Raw genomic sequence first — 19,423 nt, 5'->3', positions numbered from 1 at the left:
GTCAACTCTGTCTTCTAAGCGATAAGCGAGTCAGTAAATGCAGGGTATTACTATTACAGACATTTTTGGCGAACGAGCAAAATGAATCAAAGTATAGCTTATGTGACACACAATATTGATTTGGTACACCTTAGTTGCTATACCAGTGGTTTGCCTAAAAATCTCTTATATGGGTATTAAGTTTATGCTCTTTGCAGCGAGCAGAAAGGAGCCTGCGATAGCCCTTTCTGTATTCGGTTTACTAGTGCTATCTGACAAAATAGGTTATTGGAATTAATTTTCGAAAATTCGTGCATGGTCACCAAACGCATGTCGATAGTCGACCAACACTCTTCCGTATACTTTAAAGCAGTAGATAATATAGAACATATTCACTACAGCAGAGTGCCATTGTAGTCGCGAAAGTGAACAAATCACCAACACTAACAATTGTTGTTAACTGCAGTTGAAGAAATTATTGAAAGACTTTCAAAATTTACTGCAAAAATTGTCTGTCATCTACTAGAAATTTCCAACTAGGGGCTGAATCTGCGTTTACGCTAAGGATTAATTAATCGCAACAGCGTTATACATCAATTAACAAATTAGATTACATTGCCGTTTTTTATTGATTATTTATTTACTTACATAACTTCCAATCGTATATTCATACATGAAGAAAAGACGAGGGTTGCGATTTTTTATTCACACCTTATTTATTCGTACGCATATTCTATTTGGTCGAATGTTGTCAGAGAATTCAAATTTACGCCTGACGCCGCGTGTTACGAAAATTTCCGCGCAGCTTGAACAGCGCTTCGGAAACTAACTTCCGAGCGCAGCGCGGCCTCAGTTGCTTCGGAACCGCCGGAGTGAAATCACGTACGCCAAAGATCCAGAATTTAGATCGCGTTGTTCAGGCCGTGTGACTTTATTCGATAAGTGTTTTCTCACCAATCTCATCTGTGCATAAGACACGAACGCTATTGGAATAAAAACAGGCTGCGAACATCAAAGGTGAGTTTCTTGTGTCTGTTTTGATTATTTTGCGCGACTTCAGCTTTTAACTGTGTTTTTGCGTCGGGTGTCATGTTTTTTTAAAAATTTATTATACTTTCTGCTTTTCAATAAATGTGTACTTGCATTGTTCCCGAGTTTATCAGTGGATTCTGACACCTAGCTACAGCACAAAAAGTGAGAGTGAGTCTAGAATTGAACATTATAAAGGCGCGAATTTTTAGGTTATAGCTTTCTTAAATTGTCTTGACAACTTGCTGACAGATTGAGATTAATTGTTACTGAAAGTGGAATGAGCATCGCGATATATAGCCATCGCTTACTCGGCATTCGCGACATTGAATTGTGTTAAGGTATAACTGATTTAACGATCTATGTTTGAATTTACTAGTAGGGTCATTTAAACGATGGATTCACCTGTGGTTTTAACGTATTCCAATGAGTGTTTAATCGATGAAATTTCAAAGGCCGAAATAACGGACCGCAATAAAATTGCATTTCATATCTTGAATTATTTTCAATTATTTATCACCCAGCAAATATCGACCAACTGCAGGTGTAGCTCGTTTAGAAAAATGCTGATTAGCATACAGAATGTTTCTAATCCATCTTACAAAAGTTTGATATATCGATAGTCAGCCAGTAATCATGAAAATAATACATACAATAACAGGGTTGGCGGAATACCATTGCGATACTGCATCGTGAGATTGAATAAGGAGGGTTTCTTTGAACTTCGTCTCAATAACTTCGTGTAGCAGCTGATTGACTATGGTACAAAAACATTTTGCTCCTCACAGATTATCAACGCAAAAGTAAGCCGCAGTAACTACGGCGCAAAAGAGGAGGAATGATGTGTGTTTGAAAGAATGGGGAATCGTTTAGATCGATTATAGCTAACCGGGTAGGTAGGTGGTCGTTTTGGGATCCACAGCCTCAAACGATCACAGTGATTTTTCTTCTACACCGCGTAAAGGACTCAGTGTAAGAGTCTTTGGGTCAAGCTTTTAAATTCTAAGACTGCTTAATTCCCCGTTTTCTAGTACTCTGAAACCATTTTTCAGACGGTACTCAGTTCAATTATTCAGTCATTATCAATCGTTGTTTTACTCAATTGAGCTCTGTGATCGTCTGAATGGACGACCGACCGTCACGCCACACATTAATGCATGTCTTCCAACCTCCCTCCCGGACTTGATTCGCATCTGTAAACAACAATCCGCATCGCAATGGGTCGGATTCAAAAAGACACAGATACGGATTGGGTTTCTACAGAATTTTGCAACAAGTCCCAAATATTTAAGGTTTTTTGACTGATTAAGTGGTTACGCCACAATAATCACGGAAATCAAACGTGCCATTCGCGCATCGATTCATGATATGAATCTATCATTTCGCGCATGTTGCGCGTCGATTGCATAGTGGCGTATAAAAAAAGTAAAGCACGTCTCGATATGTGAGCCTTTAGGTCGTCAATCAATTTTCTTACGAGCAACGAAGTCTTCACTTTGACCGTGCCTTTGGTGCGTTGACTTGATACCTTTCGGTTCTGAGTGCGAGAGAAAGCGCAGAATTTGCTAGTCAGCTCTCAACTCGCGTGGATAAAAAACGCGGTGTGTATAGTGATAATGAAGAATCTTGTAGTAAGTATTTATGAAATATATCTGAGATCTACAATAGTACGTGTCTTACTGATTTATTGTCAGTTTTACAGCAATGAACCAATATTTTTTACGAGTACTCTGAGAAATATAGAGTGTATAGTCGAACAAAATACTTACTTCAATAATTCTTGGTAGAGAATTCATGTTGATTCGAAAAATACACATTTCTTCTTTCATCGGTAGAAACAATCGAGTTTAGGACTTTGGCTTCGAACGACATGTTGGGCTCGACATAGGTTTTGTCAGTATACGCACTTTTGTCATTGTGCTAATCGTTCCTTTGCCTGATTCTGATTTAAATGATTTTATCATTAATTATGTAATGGTTTTTTCCTACCTAAGATAATTTTTGGTCTGTTCTGTTCAACAATTCTCATTCACTGCACTAAAAAGAACCAAACTTTTCACACACGATATTTGTTTCAATATTTATCAGCAAATGATTTATTGATCGATTAATGAAACATTTTTTTTGTTCCTTGTTTAATTGGAAGTCATTTGCCAATGGCTGTTAGAAGTGATGTTTTGCAAATTATTGTTAGAATAATATCTATATGTATTATATATTTTGTAGCAATCGAGATAATTTGCTTGAAACTATAAAATAATAATTTATCAGGGATTGACACATTTTTCCTCTGTTACGTATACAATTAATATGTTATTAATCAATTACTCTCCTCTATTACATAATACTTACATACATATATTTACGAAGCACGTACATAAGCACTATGAAAAATATTTTCCAGGTTTTTCCGCAGGTGTTTTGAGTGAGCATTTTGAAATGATTGCAGATGCATAAAGATGGTCACTAACCCATCCCTCTCTCACCCCATACAAGCTATCCGCTTATGGAGACATACTCGAGAGGGTGTGGCGGGACTGGCGTGATTATTATTATTATTATTATTGTTATGATGTATATTTACATGTGGTATATCAGTGGTAGCGACGATAGCGACTGCATTCAGTAGGCTGATAGCTTCTTAGAGGCAGCTGGTAGGCTACGGTTGCTAAGGAAACCTACTCAACAATATTGTCCTCAAATTCGTTAAAATATTCCTTGACATTTCATACAGTAGATCAAAAAATAAGAACTAGTTGTAGTAGAACTAGTATAAACATGGCAATACCGCTGTTGCAATCTAAAGTTTTTTACGGTCTTAGAACAGAGATATATGGCAATGCACAGTACGTATCGGATGCCGAAGTTTTGTACCCTGTAGGTAGTGCACTTGCTGTACACAATTTTAATCAAAAGAAACAAAGACTAATCAGATTACCAGACAAGCGTCTTATTAACATTATAGCGCTGACTCCAAATAAGTGAGTATTTTAACACTTATTGAAATTTCATATAATACAATTTGTGTCTTAAAGCAATATATATGATACTAACATATTTTTCGCGTCAAGAAAATTCGTTGCGGTATGCGAAACTGGAGAAAAGCCAAGCATTTCTGTTTACGACATTGTGTCGTTAAAGAGAAGAAAATCTTTGGGTATCCCCTACGATGCTCCAGGAGTTACGAAGTTCAATTGCATCTCATTTACTTTTGACAGTAAATATTTGGCAGCTGTTACTGGTGAAACTGATCAAACGATGCTCTTTTACAATTGGGATAAAGGAAAGGTAGAAACCAGTGTGAAAGTTGGAAACCCTCAGAATCCAGCAGCTATTGTTAAAGTAATTTGTTGCAATCCAGGCGAACTCGGGGTTGTAGCAGTGGGTGGCCCATATTGCTTCAAATTTTTGACGGTATCTGAGAGTGTCTGGCGTCCTTATGGCTTTGCAAAGGCTGACAATTTGTTAATTTGTTCAATGGCATGGCTCAATACAGACAGACTTCTTGCTGGCACTCGAGATGGCAGAATACTTTATCTCGAAAATGGTGATTTGAAAAATATTTACAAAATGGCTGAAACATTGACCATGAATTTGAAAATTCGGGAAGAATATGTAATGCAAGTCTCTGGATCACTGACCAGCTTAGAAGGTGGAGATGACGGAATCTGGGAACATGATGTTCGTTGTCTAGTAGCATTTGCAAAGGGATTTGCATTTGGCTTTGGATCTGGCACTATTGTACTCTTTGAAAAAGAGGGCCAGCACAAGTACAAAAAGCGGAATATTTACATTGTACCAGTGCAAGTATCTAAAGAAGACAACACAGAACTCTACCAAATTAACACGATTAATGTGAATGTGAGTTGCGACCGCTTAATTGTAACTACAGGATGGTCCCAATTATTTCGAGCACAATTATGGGGTCCTGATATAAACATGGACCCTGAACCACAAGCTCTGAAACCATTAGGTCAGCAACTACATCATGGTCCAATTGTTGGGCTATCGATGTGCAGCTGGAAGCCAATTTTTATGACTTGTGGGGAATTGGATCGTACTGTTCGAATGTGGGATTACGAAAATGAAAGCTTAGTAATGATGAAGCAATACATGGAAGATATTTACAGTGTCGCGATACATCCTACAGGTCACTTCTGCCTTGTTGGGTTTAGTGATAAACTTCGATTTATGATCATACTTATTGATGATCTTGTTCCCATGCAAGAGTTTCCAATACGCAATTGCAAGGATGTTGCATTCAGTTACAATGGACATCTTTTTGCTGCTGTTAATGGAAATATCATCCAAGTTTACACTACAATTGGATTTCGAAATCTCTTCGTTTTAAAAGGGCACACAGGGAGAATTGAAGGTATGACGTGGAGTCAATCGGACTTGAAACTAATAAGTGTAGGATTAGAGGGAGCTATATATGAATGGGACATGACGACTGGTCAGCGATGTGCAGAAGTCATCTTAAAAGGCATAGTTTTGAGTAGCGTAGTGAATACGGCTGACGGAGCAACATCATTTTGCATTGGGAGTGACAATCAGTTAAGAGAGATCAAAGACAGCACGGTAATACATATTTCACATTTTAATTTCATATATAGGAGATAATCACACCTACTTGAGTATAAGGAGAAAATAACAAATGTATTTCGTTGATGAAGGTGATGCATGAATACAGTATACCGGGACACCAGTTAATGTTTATTGTGATGGGAAAGGCAGATCTATTAATGTTTGTAGCGTGCCCTGGAGGGGTTATTTTATCTCTGAAATGCCCACTGCAAGATCGAATGGAGTATGCAGATTTTCGTGTCCACTGTAACAACATCACCAAGGTATGTTCAAAGAAAGGTATAGTTGGATTTTATAATTGTTCTTCACATGTATCAACTGTGTCATAGATGGCTCTTTCTTATGACGAACAAATGATGGTCTCCACTGGTGTCGATGGAACGTTATGTATTTGGAAACTATCATTCATAGAAGGGAAAACTGTGCAAATAAAAAAAGATTTTAAGCACAGTAGAGAGGTACTTATAAGTCGAGGTGAGCTAGAAGAAAAAATACAGACTATAAAGGATCTCTCAACCAGATTGAGAGAACTAGAAACGGAGCACGCGTACCACATGCGACAAACGGAAGTTCAACACAATGATACCTTGCGGGATGTTCATCAGGGATACTGTGAAGCTATAGAGGAGTTGAAAGACAAAATTGATAAGCTGCAAGAGGATCAGACCAACGAATTGAATAACATTAACGTTGAGATAGTCAGAATGAAGGCTGCGCACGAAGAGGCAATGCAACGGATGGAAATTAGTTACGACTTGAAACTGATAACTGAGTATGACAAGTATCATGCGTTTGAAGAACGTAACAATGCGATGAGAGAAAACTACGAAAAACGATTGGAAGAACTTGAGTCCTTTCGGGTTACTGGATTGGAAAAGTTAACAACTTCTTACGAAGCTCAACTTCACGAGAACGCGGTTCAACTTGAAGAAGCACACGAGATGATGGCACATTCAGTACGACTCCATGAGCAGCTGAAACGGCAAATAGAAGATGATGCAGATCGTGAAATACTTGAAGTTCGTACCAATTACGAAGGTCAGTTGCATTCTGAGAGGCAGACAAATTTAAAATTGACGGGAGAAATTGGGGTACAGCGTAACAAGCTTACCGCAAGTCAGAAAGAGATCGATGAACTGAAAAGACATGTGGTTCATCTCCAAACTGAGCTCGTACAGTTTCAAACTATCATCCAAAGTCTCGAGAAAGATGTTGCTGATCTGAAGAAAGAGATTGGTGAGAGAGATATTGCAATTCAAGATAAGGAAAAATTAATTTCTGATCTTAAACGGAATAACCAGGAGTTGGAGAAGTTTAAATTTGTACTTGATTACAAAATTCAAGAATTAAAAAACCAAATAGAGCCTAGAGATAAAGAAATCAAAGATCTGAAAGAAAAAATACAAGACATGGAAACGGAATTGGTAAATCTTCATAAGACTAATGTTAGTTTAGAGTTGCAGCTGTACGAACTGAGAGAAAAACTATCTAGTGCCAGACATGAAATTCTATCTGAAGTTAAGCGTAATAGGACATCTCAGCTACTCTTACGAAAAATACGAATTGATTTACTCGATACAGCTAATCTTATACAAGATCCGCATGCTTTGAAAATAGCTGTAAAAAATCTTTACCATAAATATAGTGATCAAGACGAATTTTTGCGCAATCGTGCGGCAGACTTAGAAGCACAGTGTGAATTTATGAGGCAAAGAGATCATTTAGAAAGAACAGTGAAATCTTTACAGAAACAAATACGTCACGACGACTCAGGTAGTAACAAAGATGTTGATAAGATAATGGAAGAAAATGTTGTCTTAATAGTAGAATTGAATGCTTTGAGAAAGGAACTTAATGGAGCGCACAAACACATTTTTGATATGGAGAGTTTACTTGGGTTAACGGGTAAGGAAATGAATCCAAAAGAAGCGAGAAACAAGCTTGCACAGGCCTGTCATGGTCATGTTCTTTTACAAAATAACTACAAGTCGCAAATGCGAGATTGTGAAAAAATGATCGAAGTGTTGAAAGATGATATTAAAAGGCTTCTCGCTAAATTACCTCCTGATAGTCCTGAAGTTTCCAGGAAACCATTTTGAATATGGAAAATTCATTGTACATTTACAGTTACGATCATTATTATCAACCATGACAAAGTGATTACTTGTAAAGTAACCATGAACGTATATTCTTACTTCAAAATACAAGGTTGTTTCTATTGCCAATCATTGATAATCCAATGACAGTATGTACATTGATTTGACATATTCACGAATAGTATGTTTGTCCAAGTTATTAGCTAAACAACATAAGATCTTGAATACACGAAGAGGTGTACGTAATTTCAAAGTGACGTAATATACAAAAATACAACAAAAATACAAAACGTGCTGAATTTTACCAGTGATTAGATGGTTTAGAATACAGCTGTCAATTGAAAAAACGGTTTATTTATAAAACAGTAACAGTACATAAATTCTCTAGATTCTGTGCCATCAGAATAAGTGGTTAAGTAGATAAATTAAAAAATTTTTTTGAATATTTCTGGAAATATCAACCCTAGACACTAATTACATTATATTATGCCCCAGTTTATAGAAGAAAAGGTATAATAGCTTTACGGTTGTGAGGATAGTTTGAAAATTCCTTTTTATAAGCTCTATGCTTTCCTAACGCCCACATGGTCATCTGGTACATTCCGGCCAATGCGAATATGCCGGCTGAAAATAAAAATATTACATTCAAAATCAAGTAACGAATTAATCCATGCAACTTTTTGGCAAAGAAACTAAAAGATGAACACTGGGCTCCAACATACCTGGAAGACATTTTGTCATGATGGTGAAACCAAGCCAACTTCCAAATTCGTATGTGTAATTTGGGCATGATACAAAGTTGAACAGTGCAGTTAATGGATTTCCAGTACCAACTGGAATTTTTCGGATTGTAGTTCCAGCAGGTCTGAGATTTCTCAAAGCCAAATGTATGCTCAAATTCCCCAATTCGGATATTGCGAAAATGGCGAGTCCAATGTATGACACTGACTGATCGGGAGCGGTATATAATGGATGATTGATGTGGTAGGCAACATACATCGCAAATAACCAGTAATACGAACAATTCTTGAAAAGATTCCGCAGTGGCATGGTACCATGACTGAAGCGGTGGACGAAAATCGTTTCCAATAACCGTTTGGCATAATGTATTACCCAACAAGCTGCTGCCCAGCTATATTTGAAAAATATAACAGAATTATTCATCGAATTGACAATTCATTGGCAAATGAATCACTTCTGTAAGTGATTTTTGCTTCTCGTTGAAGAGAAATATTTGAAGTAATTTAATGATTTTGGGATATTTCTATGATGTCTAGATCTTTGATTATCGAGACCAATCATATCACCTAACCGATAATGTATAAAACTTGATAAGCATAGGAATCTATTCCTGATTTACAAATAGTAACTTGAAAAATCAGGAACATTAGTTTTGTATGATAGAATGACAAATGCATCACTGAATCATTTATCATGTTTAGTAGACTGCTTCAAAAAATTGGCTATTTTTTTTTCCAATATTACATGTTTAATAGTTATAGGAAAAGGAAATAAGCCATCTGTTATAATTTGCGCCCTTGATATTAATATTTAGTGGTTCCTGAAAGTAAATTTTCACTTTCTTATTTAATTACCATGAGAAAATAATTTTAGTTACTTTTGAATTTTGTAGATCAGTAATGAGGCAATGTACACACATAAATGTCCGCTACATATTTATCTATGGAATTTAATGCTTTACAAAAAAGCGCTCTTATATTTTGTTGGTAACTCAACTCTTACAAAAGTTATTCAAGGTTAAAGTTCAAATCATGTAAGAATTCACTTTTTTCGAGATTAACAGCGAAAATACTAGACTTATCACAAAATATTGTGGTTGTTTTTTTTTTTGTAAAGCATTACAGCTGCCATGATATCATGTCATTCAATTATTATTCGGGCTGATTTGGAATTTGTCCGATATTATATGTTTTAGTATTTTCGCTGTTAACCTCGAAAAGATCTCGTGAATTTTTACATGACTTCAACTTTAACCTTTTAAACAACAATTTTGATAAAAACTTTTAAAGAGTTTATTTATCAAAACATTATAAGAGACCTTTTTTTTTATAGCATGAAATTCCTTGTGAAAATAATTATTGAATATTTATGCACATCGCCCTGTTACTGACCTATACAATTCGGAAATAACTAAAATTATTTCCGCATGTGAATTAAATGGAAAATTTTGTTCAGAAATCACTAAATATTAATATTAAGGGCTCAAATTATAAGAGGCTTCTTATTTCCTATTCTTACAACTATTAAACATGTGACATTAAAAAGAGAAATTATCGAATTCTTGGGACCAATCAAAATTGTTTGGATATTAACAAATTGCATGATTTCAGAATTTCATTATGGACTAGACATCATGCCCTTGGTTCAATTAGGAACTGTAACGCTAATTTCTGTTACCCTCGAATATGAACATTCACTAATATAACATAATTGTAGCAGCAATATACACATTAACTTACTCGACAACTGGCTCGACTTTTGCTGTTGCGACGTTACCATAAAATAGCCATGGGCGCTGGTAAAGCCAAAGATAGACAAAAATTGGTCCTGCATACTCAACGAGAAATACGGTTCTCCATCCAATCTGAGGCCCAAGGTCCTTTAAGTACAATTTTCCACCGGCCCTGATACCTAGTGATTTAATAGTTTCTGTATCGGCCAGCGATTTACCTTTGGAATCTGACCGCAAGCTTTGCCGTTCTGGGTATGGTGCTTTTTTCAGCTTGTGTAGTTGTTGTTTTATCTCTTTAACGGTGGTATCAGAGTTCACCTGTAAATTTTCAGTTATAATATGGTTATTTATAATCATTTCGTAAGAATTGATTTTCAGTAGTTTCCACAAAGGTAGTTTTTTTACTTACATTCACCGTTGCTATAAGCTTGGAATTACCAGCGGTACAAACTTCGATCTGGAACATAAAATTTAACGAGAAATAATTAGTTAATCAAGTTATGAGAATTCAGTTATTTTCGTATCGGTTACCTCCATCGCGTCGAATTCGTAGTTGACTGTTTGCCTTCAATTCAATAGATTCCAGTCAGGCCCAATCCGTCCTGCTCCTGACTCAGCTCATTCGCACATGCTTCGCCGAGTCGCCGTCTAGTCGCGCTGTTGCTGGTTACCGTCATCGGTCGATAGACTTATGATAATTATCACGTAGGCCAAAGTCCATTTCACGTTGAAAACAGGTGCTCGATGAGAACAGGAAATAATTACGAATTACAATAGAAATGAATCTTTAGAGACGTCTATCGGCAAACATCGCTTTTGATTGGATATTTATTATTTCTACTCATTACTCCTTACGTTCTGTAATACGCCTAGAGAAGATAATTTAAAACCGGTATTATTTTAATATTTACCTTTCCCCCGGAGGCACTAAAACGAATGTCATTTATGCCCGACCTTTGAACATTTCGTATTCACTAATTATTCAAATTCTAGAAGTTTTTCTTAATTTATTCAGAAATTCCATCAATAGTCCCTTGCTGACCTTTGTGCGGTTTGGTTATGTTGCTTATAGCTATGTACGTGCATTATATAACGTATTTCGATCAGCGGCAAGTGTAAAATTGATTATGTTGCTAATTTTGCAACTTGTAATTTAAACATGCAACTAGTTTTTACATATTTTGTCAAAGGATATTATTATATAAGTAATATTAAAAATGTATGGTAGGGTAAGCAATGGTTTTTACTTTAATCGGCCTTGCTGTAGCAGAGGCAAGTTATAAACTTACCTGATTTCCATTAAAATGAAATTGAAACCTTCTAGGCGAATCTATTTGAAATTAAAAGTTAGTCGGTAACGTTAGTCTTGATGTGAGGTCACAAGTATTTAGAATACAATCGTTTTTACAAACGTTCAATAACCAATACGGTATACCTATATTAACACTGGCCATACCAGGCCTGCAGAAACGACCGGATTTACTATGGTAATAATAGGGATGTTTGAAGTACCAGTACAGTTAATGTTGAATCGTTTGATACACTTCGATGTGCATGGCCTTTTGAGTTAATAAATTGATAAGGCGCTACATTAGTAAATTATCGCGATTACCAGTTATTTTCAGACGTACGTAAATATCGCGTAAGTTACGTTGTTATTCTCAGATTGTATCATTTTCGAGAAAATGCATTTGCTCCAGAGTAATTGTAATTACGCGACATCTAGATATAATGTATAGAGAATATTCCTCGCGAAACGGGACAAGTTTCGGCCGATGGTCAACGAAGTTGACGTGCGGCTAGAATCTCATTATTTGTTATTTTGTGAAGAGTCTTCCATAGTTTTGGGTCGCAAATAATTCTTGACGCCCCACAAATCGCGATTTTGAAGGAATTTTCCTTAGGATCTATTCGATTCACTTGAAAATTTTACCGAACACAGTTCGAATTGTGAAAAAAGGCTGGTATCATTGTTGGCCGTCCTTTGTTTTTTTTTTGTACGTCAGCAATATATTTTCGAAAATATTTGATTAAAAATTGACAGTTTTTAAATGTTTTTTTCCAACAACTTGAATTGAGTTCAGTAAAATTTTCAAGTGAATCGAGTAGATACTCAGAAAAATTCCTTCAATAACGATTTTTCGAATTATTTGCGACCCATTAAACTATGGAAGATTCTTCATAAGATGGTAAGGAACGAGACTCTGACTGCTCCGAACGTTAAATTCGTTGACCATCGGCCGAAACCCGTCCCGTTTCGCGTCGAATAATAACCCATAGGTTTAATTGCAGATCTAAACTTGAATACGTGACTTGCAATGTACAAGGTCGTGGTTTTAAAGTAGGTTTAAAAATTGCTTGCATAGTTTATTATACATATATTTATCCTTACTTATTTACAAATTTTACATTTTACATGGTTACGATAATAATATGACAATTACAATAGTATGATTTATAATGTATTTATTTATGTATAATTATGTGTATATATATATATGTGTGTATATATATATATATATAAATACAGATGTGTGTGTATATACATACATACCCATGCGTACGTAGTGATAATAATGTATATAGAAACAATGTTTGACACGATTTTGGCGGGTAAAATGGCTAGGATATGCCGTCTGACTCGTACATAAAAATCTGAACATTCACACGGATATACATTCTCCCTATTAAATCGATTCAAATTAGTTTGATCTAATTCTTAATTTTGCACATTTTCATTCACGCATCCTCCAATTTGCCACGTTACCTTATGCCTATGTAAAATACAAGGATCAATTGCTATACAATTCAATCAATAGGCAGTAGACCTATCTGCAAGTACTTATCAAACAATCAGACACAACGCTACGGTAAAAATGATGAATAAACTGACTTCATTAGTGACGTACACTTTTCAGCACTCAAAATTTCTATCTGCGCATTTACTTTCGTTTGTTTGATTATTTTGCAGAATTCATTCTTCAACTATCAATGATAACACGTTAAATGTGCCAGCCAGCGCATATACTACAGAAATATACTTTGTTTTTTAAATATTTTAGTAAAGTATAAATAGTGAAACTACAATATTAATTTTCACACTAAAAATGGCCTAAATAGAAATGGGGATATAATAATTGTAATAACTTATATAAGTATGAGAATTGTTGATGGATGATTCTGTAGAATATCTTGTGTTAATATATAAGCATGAGTAAAATTAATTTTTAAAACAATAATAGAGCTACAATCTTTCAAGTTAATTTGAATAGCTAAATTGATAAATTCTTTGGCTCAAAGAAACTTCGACATTTTTCGTTACTCGCATAGTTTGCACTCCCTCCCCTCCACTCCATCCGCATTAATGATTTTTATTTTTTTTTACTAATTAATATTCTTTCTTTTCATTGCAAGCAAAAATCTTGCCGTAGTATGTTATTTTTAACTATCGTCGGGCATCTAAGCTGACTAATATTTTGGAGATATCTAGAATTTATGAGTAAAACATAAAAATCTCACATTTAATAGTGTAATATAATAATTAATAATATTATTAATAAGTATAATTCTTATTTTGAGATTTTACTTCTACACACATACTCATACACTGACTTTTAGTAGGTTGAGAACCGTACCATAGCTTGGATTAACTAACAAACGCACAGTCATACTTAGTGTCATTGAGCTGCTCTTATTACATCTATGTTGCTTTTTTATTAACACTAATACGTAATCTTAAGGACAATTAACTAAAAGAATCTAATTAGAATGGCTTTTGTGATATGAGTTACTCATCCCGAAATGAGCAGCTACTTTTGGACGTACGTGCCAAGTACCGTTCGACCACTCAGAGCCTAAAGCAATAAAAGGAGAAATTTTTTCAAGCATGTGGCAGCAAATATCTATGTCTTTCCAAATTTAAAACTGATAATTTTACTCTTCAATTCACAAAGTATTCATTTGACATATTTAATTGGATTTAAAATTAATAACTTGGTAAATAATCACAATTACAGTAGTTTACCGCATGTGAATCATAAATTTGAATAGCGGTAAATTCAAGTGTTAATTTTGAATTAATATTTCAACATATATTATGAAAATGTAATTTTTTTTCTAATCATTGTTAAGTTGAAACATTACGTAGATATATAATTTTAGCACTGCATTTTAAACACAATTATCTTACTTTTGCGATCAAGACCTGAGAAATATTATACTAGTAATCGAGAGATGAATTTAGAATGCCCATCAATTGTATATCCATTATTTGCCGCATTTGATTGCAAACACATAACATAATGTTATCTTTTCGTGAGATGTAAACAAAATGATTATAGTTATATTATGGGTACTTTCTCCTTTTATATCTATCGGCAAAAGTGAAAAACGTGCGAACGAAATATATCAAGTGGCCTAAGTTAGTTTCCTTTTCATCAAATTTCAAATTAACAAACACAGTACAGAAAGTAAACATAATCACAGCTGAGTTGGCAGGCAGGCAAGCAGACAAACAGACAGGCAGACAGACAGACAGACAAACAGGCAGGCAGGTGGGCGGGCATTTGGGCAGGCATGTGTTTCGCACCATCGCAGTTAGATTTTGATGAACATTTTTGATTCATTCATTATTTTTTGCTTGCTTCTTGACCTGCTGTACGGCCCCATGGCAGGCCGAGTAAGTCTTAAACATAATCATTGGTTCCGGGACTTGTTAATGGTTCCTGAGCCTGTTTGGAAACAAATAATTTAAATTTTACAATGGTTGAAGTAACAAAATTTACAATTCATCTGGTAAATGACATTGATGTTTCGCTTTGATAACAATAGTAGTTGCCTAATTGAAAGAACCTTATTTTCATGTTGAACTATGACAATAGCTTCAAATTATAAATTATGCTGCAGTTACTAAGTGTCATAGATACATTTTTTCCAGAAAAATCCTGCCACAACATTTCATACCTATATGTATACATTAAGAATGATTCGTCGAAGTTGGTCATGGTAAAAAAATTTTTTATTGAGTATTTAAATGGTTGCAACGTTTCGATCGGCTATGGCCAATCATCTTCACACAATAATTATTAACGATCCTACGAGCTTAACGTGTTATTGTCTCGCGACGTCAGGAGGAAGCCTGAAGATGTTTGGGCCGTAGCTGATCGAAACGTCGCAACCATTCAAATAATCAATAAAAAGATATTTTACCATGACCAACTTCGACGAATCTCTTTAAATATTTAACCACAGTGGTCACTAATTTCAAACACCTATATGTATATAGTTCAAATTCTTGATGATAAAGCTTACCTCTTCGCCAACCGTTGCAGCAGGAAGTGGGAAACGGTTTTTTTCCAAACTAAATTGATCTTCAGTTGTTTTTCTGTACACGGGATTGTCAAAGTTCATGCTTGTGACATTGCGATGTAGGTAATGCCTGTAGCACAAAAAGGCTACAAGAGCCAGTAGAGCAAGGCCAACTGTTACCACTCCTATTACAATTCCAGCCACTATTCCACGATCTGTGTTTTCTTCGGAAAAGCCAGCTCCTCCATTGCCATCTGTGCCATTTGTTGGTCCTGTTATAAATTCGTATGGTTAATCTTTAATATTATTGCAACAACTATTAAACATAAATCTGATTTTTACTGGACTTGTTGGGTGTTATGATTTATTTTCAGACAATTCACATAGAATATGAATCGATAAGCTCTATAAAAGAGGTCTTTGTTTTCAGAAAACTGAGACTTGCTGACTGGTAAGAAAAGCTTACAAACTTGCGAATGGAAATTGGGAATTCTAATTGGCATTACTGATTGACGATAGTAGTAATGACAGCAATTGGTATAAGAATCAAATCACAGAATGAGGGGTAAAGATAGTAAGTTGTTCATAAGATTAACAAGTTCACTAATTTTAATGTTATTTCTCAAATTGTGAATTTGAGTGAATGCTCATACCATTGTGTATGGATAAACCATGCACATGCATCATGCCGCATTTCTATAGCCCAATGCTGAATCAATCTGATTCATGCACCTCGTTTTAGCAACAAAATCAAATTTAGAAAACATTGAATATTACCAACAATCTCAATAAATGGCCTGAGCTCATTTCATGAAATATAGTGATGAATAGCCTTTATATGAATTTCAAGGTTTTATGGAGCAATTTCTGAAATAACTATCTGTATACTACATAACTGAATCGTAATTTGTAGAACATTTTGTGTAACTTTTTATTTGATTGTCACCACAATAAGTTTTCTATCGTTAGCCAAAGTTCTTTGACATTGAAAACCATGAATTTATTGAACTCAATCAATTTAATCGGAATTTCGCCAATTTGGTTTCTCTTTAGTTTTTCTTACGGTATAAAACGATATACAACTAAGAAATACAAAGTTAAAATCTGAATGTGCATAAATTTTGGAGGTAAAAATTATAGGCGTATGCTTATGCATAGTTTCAATGATGGAATCAAGAAGCATGTTTGTACAGTTACACAGCAAGACATTGACAATCACATCAGATATTTGCATATCACAATATATTATCGATCCATCTACATACCTACAATGACTTAATCTAGAGTTGGAATAAAAAAAAAAAAAAAAAAAAAAAAGGAATGAAAAGTAAATGCTGAGACGTTATTATAGAATCTTTGTGACAGGGGATTATTTACAAAACACTTTTTTTAGGTGATCTGTATTAAAAAAATGCTGTAAACTACCCAATTGCATACTTACTACTTGAACCTGCGACCTTGGGAGGTTCAAACCTCTTGAATGGCACGGTGACAGCTTGGGTGGTTGGTGCGACTGTTGTCGTTACTGGAATACCCCATTTTCATGCAACATCGATGCAAACGTAAACAGTGAATATTTATAAATATCAAATTTTACGAATTAAGAATAAATTCTTGCACCCCTTGAATGAAATCCAATACAAAGAAATAATAAAACCAATGGATAGATGAGACGTAATGATAATCCGTGGCATTCACACCAGCTCTCATTAGTAAAGTTCTAATTTTTGTCACGCATGGGTGGTGATGAAAATGATACGGATTACTTTGATTCTAAAAATAAATCTTTAAGCTTGGACTAACTGGACTCAAAAACGCTAAGTGTTATCTTGGAAAAAGAAAAGGAAAAAACAGATCCGAGGAACGTGATGAAGCGAAGCATTGAACTTCCAAACAATTTTGAATAATGACGAGATACTGTCACAATGCCCAGTATCAAACATAATCTTTTTCTAGATACGGCACACAATCTAGCATTCCCAAGCAATAAGTTGTTGCCAGCTTTTTGTCTGCAAAGTTTCATTGTGACTTACCATTCTCGACACACATGAGACCATCGGGTAAAAGCCTGAGCCCGTCTGGACAAGCACAACTGAGAAGAGGGGATTTTGCACTGATCTTTGGTGCTGGTAAGCAAAGGTGACTACAGTGCCCATTTACTGCCTGACACTGATTTTTTCCATCAGGTTGCCTATACGGATGATACACGTGTACAGCCATTGGGTGTTGAACAGACCTCACAGAAGTTATCGCCTCAACTTCTTTGCCGGTGAATTTGTTTGCTTTAAAAATAGCTTCTTTATCCCAATCTGTCCAGAAAATGTAATCTTCAAACGTTGTAATGCTGAACGGATGCCTGAGAATATCAGGTGAGTATAATACAGTCCGTCTCCCAGATCCGTCGTAGTTGCAAGAAGCAATTTTGTTCAATTTTGCATCTACCCAATATAATTTCTTTCCAACTAAATCCAACGTTAAGCCGTTTGGCCATCTCACTTCGGTTCCTACGATGATCTGTTATTAAACGTAAAATTATTAATAAAACCTATACACATATGTTGCAGGAAGCTTCTGTTTGAGGGACTACCTATTTAGTCAGAGGAATCTTACCGAACGGTGTGAGCCATCCATCCCAGCCCTTTCAATTCTAGCATCGTCACCCCAATCTGTCCAGAACATCCAACCCTCCAGTGGATTGACAGCAATTGCTCTTGGTTCTTGTACGCGATCTTTTATCAGAGTTTTTCTCATGTTACCTTCAAAATTTGCCAGTTCAATTGTATTTTTTTCAGCATCCGTCCAGTATATGTGATTATAAATCCAATCTACAGCAAGACCATCTGATGTGGTTAGATCACGATCAATGACAACAGTTCGTTCATTACCCTCGTCAATAGGAGCTCTGAAACACATTAAGATGTTAAATAGTCAGTCAGTGAGTAATGTTAGTTTATTGTTTTTATTGTAAGATAGAATTGCCAAGCTAAGTATGAAATGTGATCAGTTGCTTAGTACTTACTTATATATTTTCTTATCACTGACATCGCTCCAGAATATCATACCAGTTCGAAAGACGAAATCCAGAGCTGTGGCCATTTTGGTGTTGTTTACAATTGCTGTCATCTCTGGACGGTCGAGTGCTACTTTTCGAATATCGTGACGTCTAGCAAATAATAAACTTGCATGGCCTTCAGCTGCTTTGCAGCGAGTCAAGTCTCGTGGATCTCTGAGATAACCAGCATCACAACTGCATTTAAAGGTACCCTTTTCATTTTTACAGAACTGCGAACAACTTCCGGGCTCCAGACATTCGTCGACATCTAAATTTTAAGAGCAAAGTTGAAAGTGTCAAATCAACGACTTTTCATAATGACTACTCTTAAATGTGAACTCATTTTCGTAAGTTTCAATTGGCGACTTAGATCTTACCATCACAAGTTTGATTGTTTATTAATCTGTAGCCATTTCTACATTCGCAGCGGAAACCAATTGGAAGGTCAACACATATCTGTGAACAGCCACCGTTGTTAACAAGGCATTCATTTTTTTTACATAGATCTAGCGGCTCATCTTCCCATCCCAGACAATCAGGTTTTCCGTCGCACAAACTGCTCAGTGGTATACACGAGCCATGACCACAATCGAACTGTTTCAACGGGTCACAAACAACGTCTGCCGCTGTACAGTTTTTTTCATCAGCACCATCCGGACAGTTTTTTATTCCATCGCAGAAGAAACGCCCTGTCAAATAAATAATTGGCAAACGATTTAATATGCTAGTTTACACGTTCAACAACCAATTGCATCAAACAAACTGTAATTGTATTTAGTATGTGGCATTTGTGAAAGACCACCTTGCCGCAACTTAATTTTCTGAACGACAATGTGTCATGTATAATATTTCTACCAAGTAATAATTTCTCATGAATGATACAATCTACACTTTCAGCTA

General features: G+C 35.5%; 3 protein-coding genes and 1 long non-coding RNA gene across 10 annotated transcripts in view; 2 read left to right on the top strand and 2 right to left on the bottom strand.

Annotated features, from left to right (window-relative positions):
- Positions 1-3,682: 3,682 nt before the first annotated feature.
- LOC124181407 (cilia- and flagella-associated protein 57) lies at positions 3,683-8,023 on the top strand. The gene is made up of 4 exons (XM_046567974.1): positions 3,683-3,989; positions 4,080-5,589; positions 5,685-5,858; positions 5,925-8,023. The coding sequence occupies exons 1-4, from the start codon at positions 3,787-3,789 to the stop codon at positions 7,692-7,694; spliced, it is 3,657 nt and encodes a 1,218-aa protein (XP_046423930.1). The 5' UTR covers positions 3,683-3,786; the 3' UTR covers positions 7,695-8,023.
- Positions 8,024-8,025: 2 nt separating this feature from the next.
- On the bottom strand, positions 8,026-10,889 carry LOC124181586 (very-long-chain enoyl-CoA reductase). The gene is made up of 5 exons (XM_046568291.1): positions 10,696-10,889; positions 10,574-10,621; positions 10,172-10,482; positions 8,414-8,823; positions 8,026-8,315 (listed from the first exon to the last, which is right to left on the bottom strand). The coding sequence occupies exons 1-5, from the start codon at positions 10,699-10,701 to the stop codon at positions 8,188-8,190; spliced, it is 903 nt and encodes a 300-aa protein (XP_046424247.1). The 5' UTR covers positions 10,702-10,889; the 3' UTR covers positions 8,026-8,187.
- Positions 10,890-13,481: 2,592 nt separating this feature from the next.
- LOC124181415 (low-density lipoprotein receptor-like) overlaps positions 13,482-19,423 on the bottom strand; it is a 28,977-nt gene continuing 23,035 nt past the window's right edge. For 5 of the 6 annotated variants that reach the window (XM_046567984.1, XM_046568009.1, XM_046568000.1 and 2 more), the window contains 7 exons: positions 18,901-19,212; positions 18,491-18,791; positions 18,082-18,373; positions 17,505-17,985; positions 16,913-16,996; positions 15,475-15,743; positions 13,482-14,894 (listed from right to left, as the gene is read on the bottom strand). In XM_046567984.1, the coding sequence (XP_046423940.1) occupies positions 14,850-14,894; positions 15,475-15,743; positions 16,913-16,996; positions 17,505-17,985; positions 18,082-18,373; positions 18,491-18,791; positions 18,901-19,212 (1,784 nt within the window). In that variant the 3' untranslated portion in view covers positions 13,482-14,849. The remainder of the gene's footprint in view (positions 14,895-15,474; positions 15,744-16,912; positions 16,997-17,504; positions 17,986-18,081; positions 18,374-18,490; positions 18,792-18,900; positions 19,213-19,423) is intronic. The other variant, XM_046567992.1, reaches the window with a different exon arrangement.
- LOC124181657 lies at positions 15,742-17,549 on the top strand. Of its 2 annotated transcripts, XR_006870528.1 has the most exons (3): positions 15,752-16,045; positions 16,865-17,033; positions 17,428-17,549. It is a non-coding gene; the product is annotated as an uncharacterized LOC124181657 (long non-coding RNA). The 2 variants fall into 2 exon arrangements; XR_006870527.1 differs by lacking the exon at positions 17,428-17,549 and having other exon boundaries at positions 15,742-16,045; positions 16,865-17,236.

The sequence above is a fragment of the Neodiprion fabricii genome, chromosome 1, assembly GCF_021155785.1.
Source record: "Neodiprion fabricii isolate iyNeoFabr1 chromosome 1, iyNeoFabr1.1, whole genome shotgun sequence".
NCBI lineage: Eukaryota > Metazoa > Arthropoda > Insecta > Hymenoptera > Diprionidae > Neodiprion > Neodiprion fabricii.
This window is presented reverse-complemented; position numbering and strand designations above follow the sequence as displayed.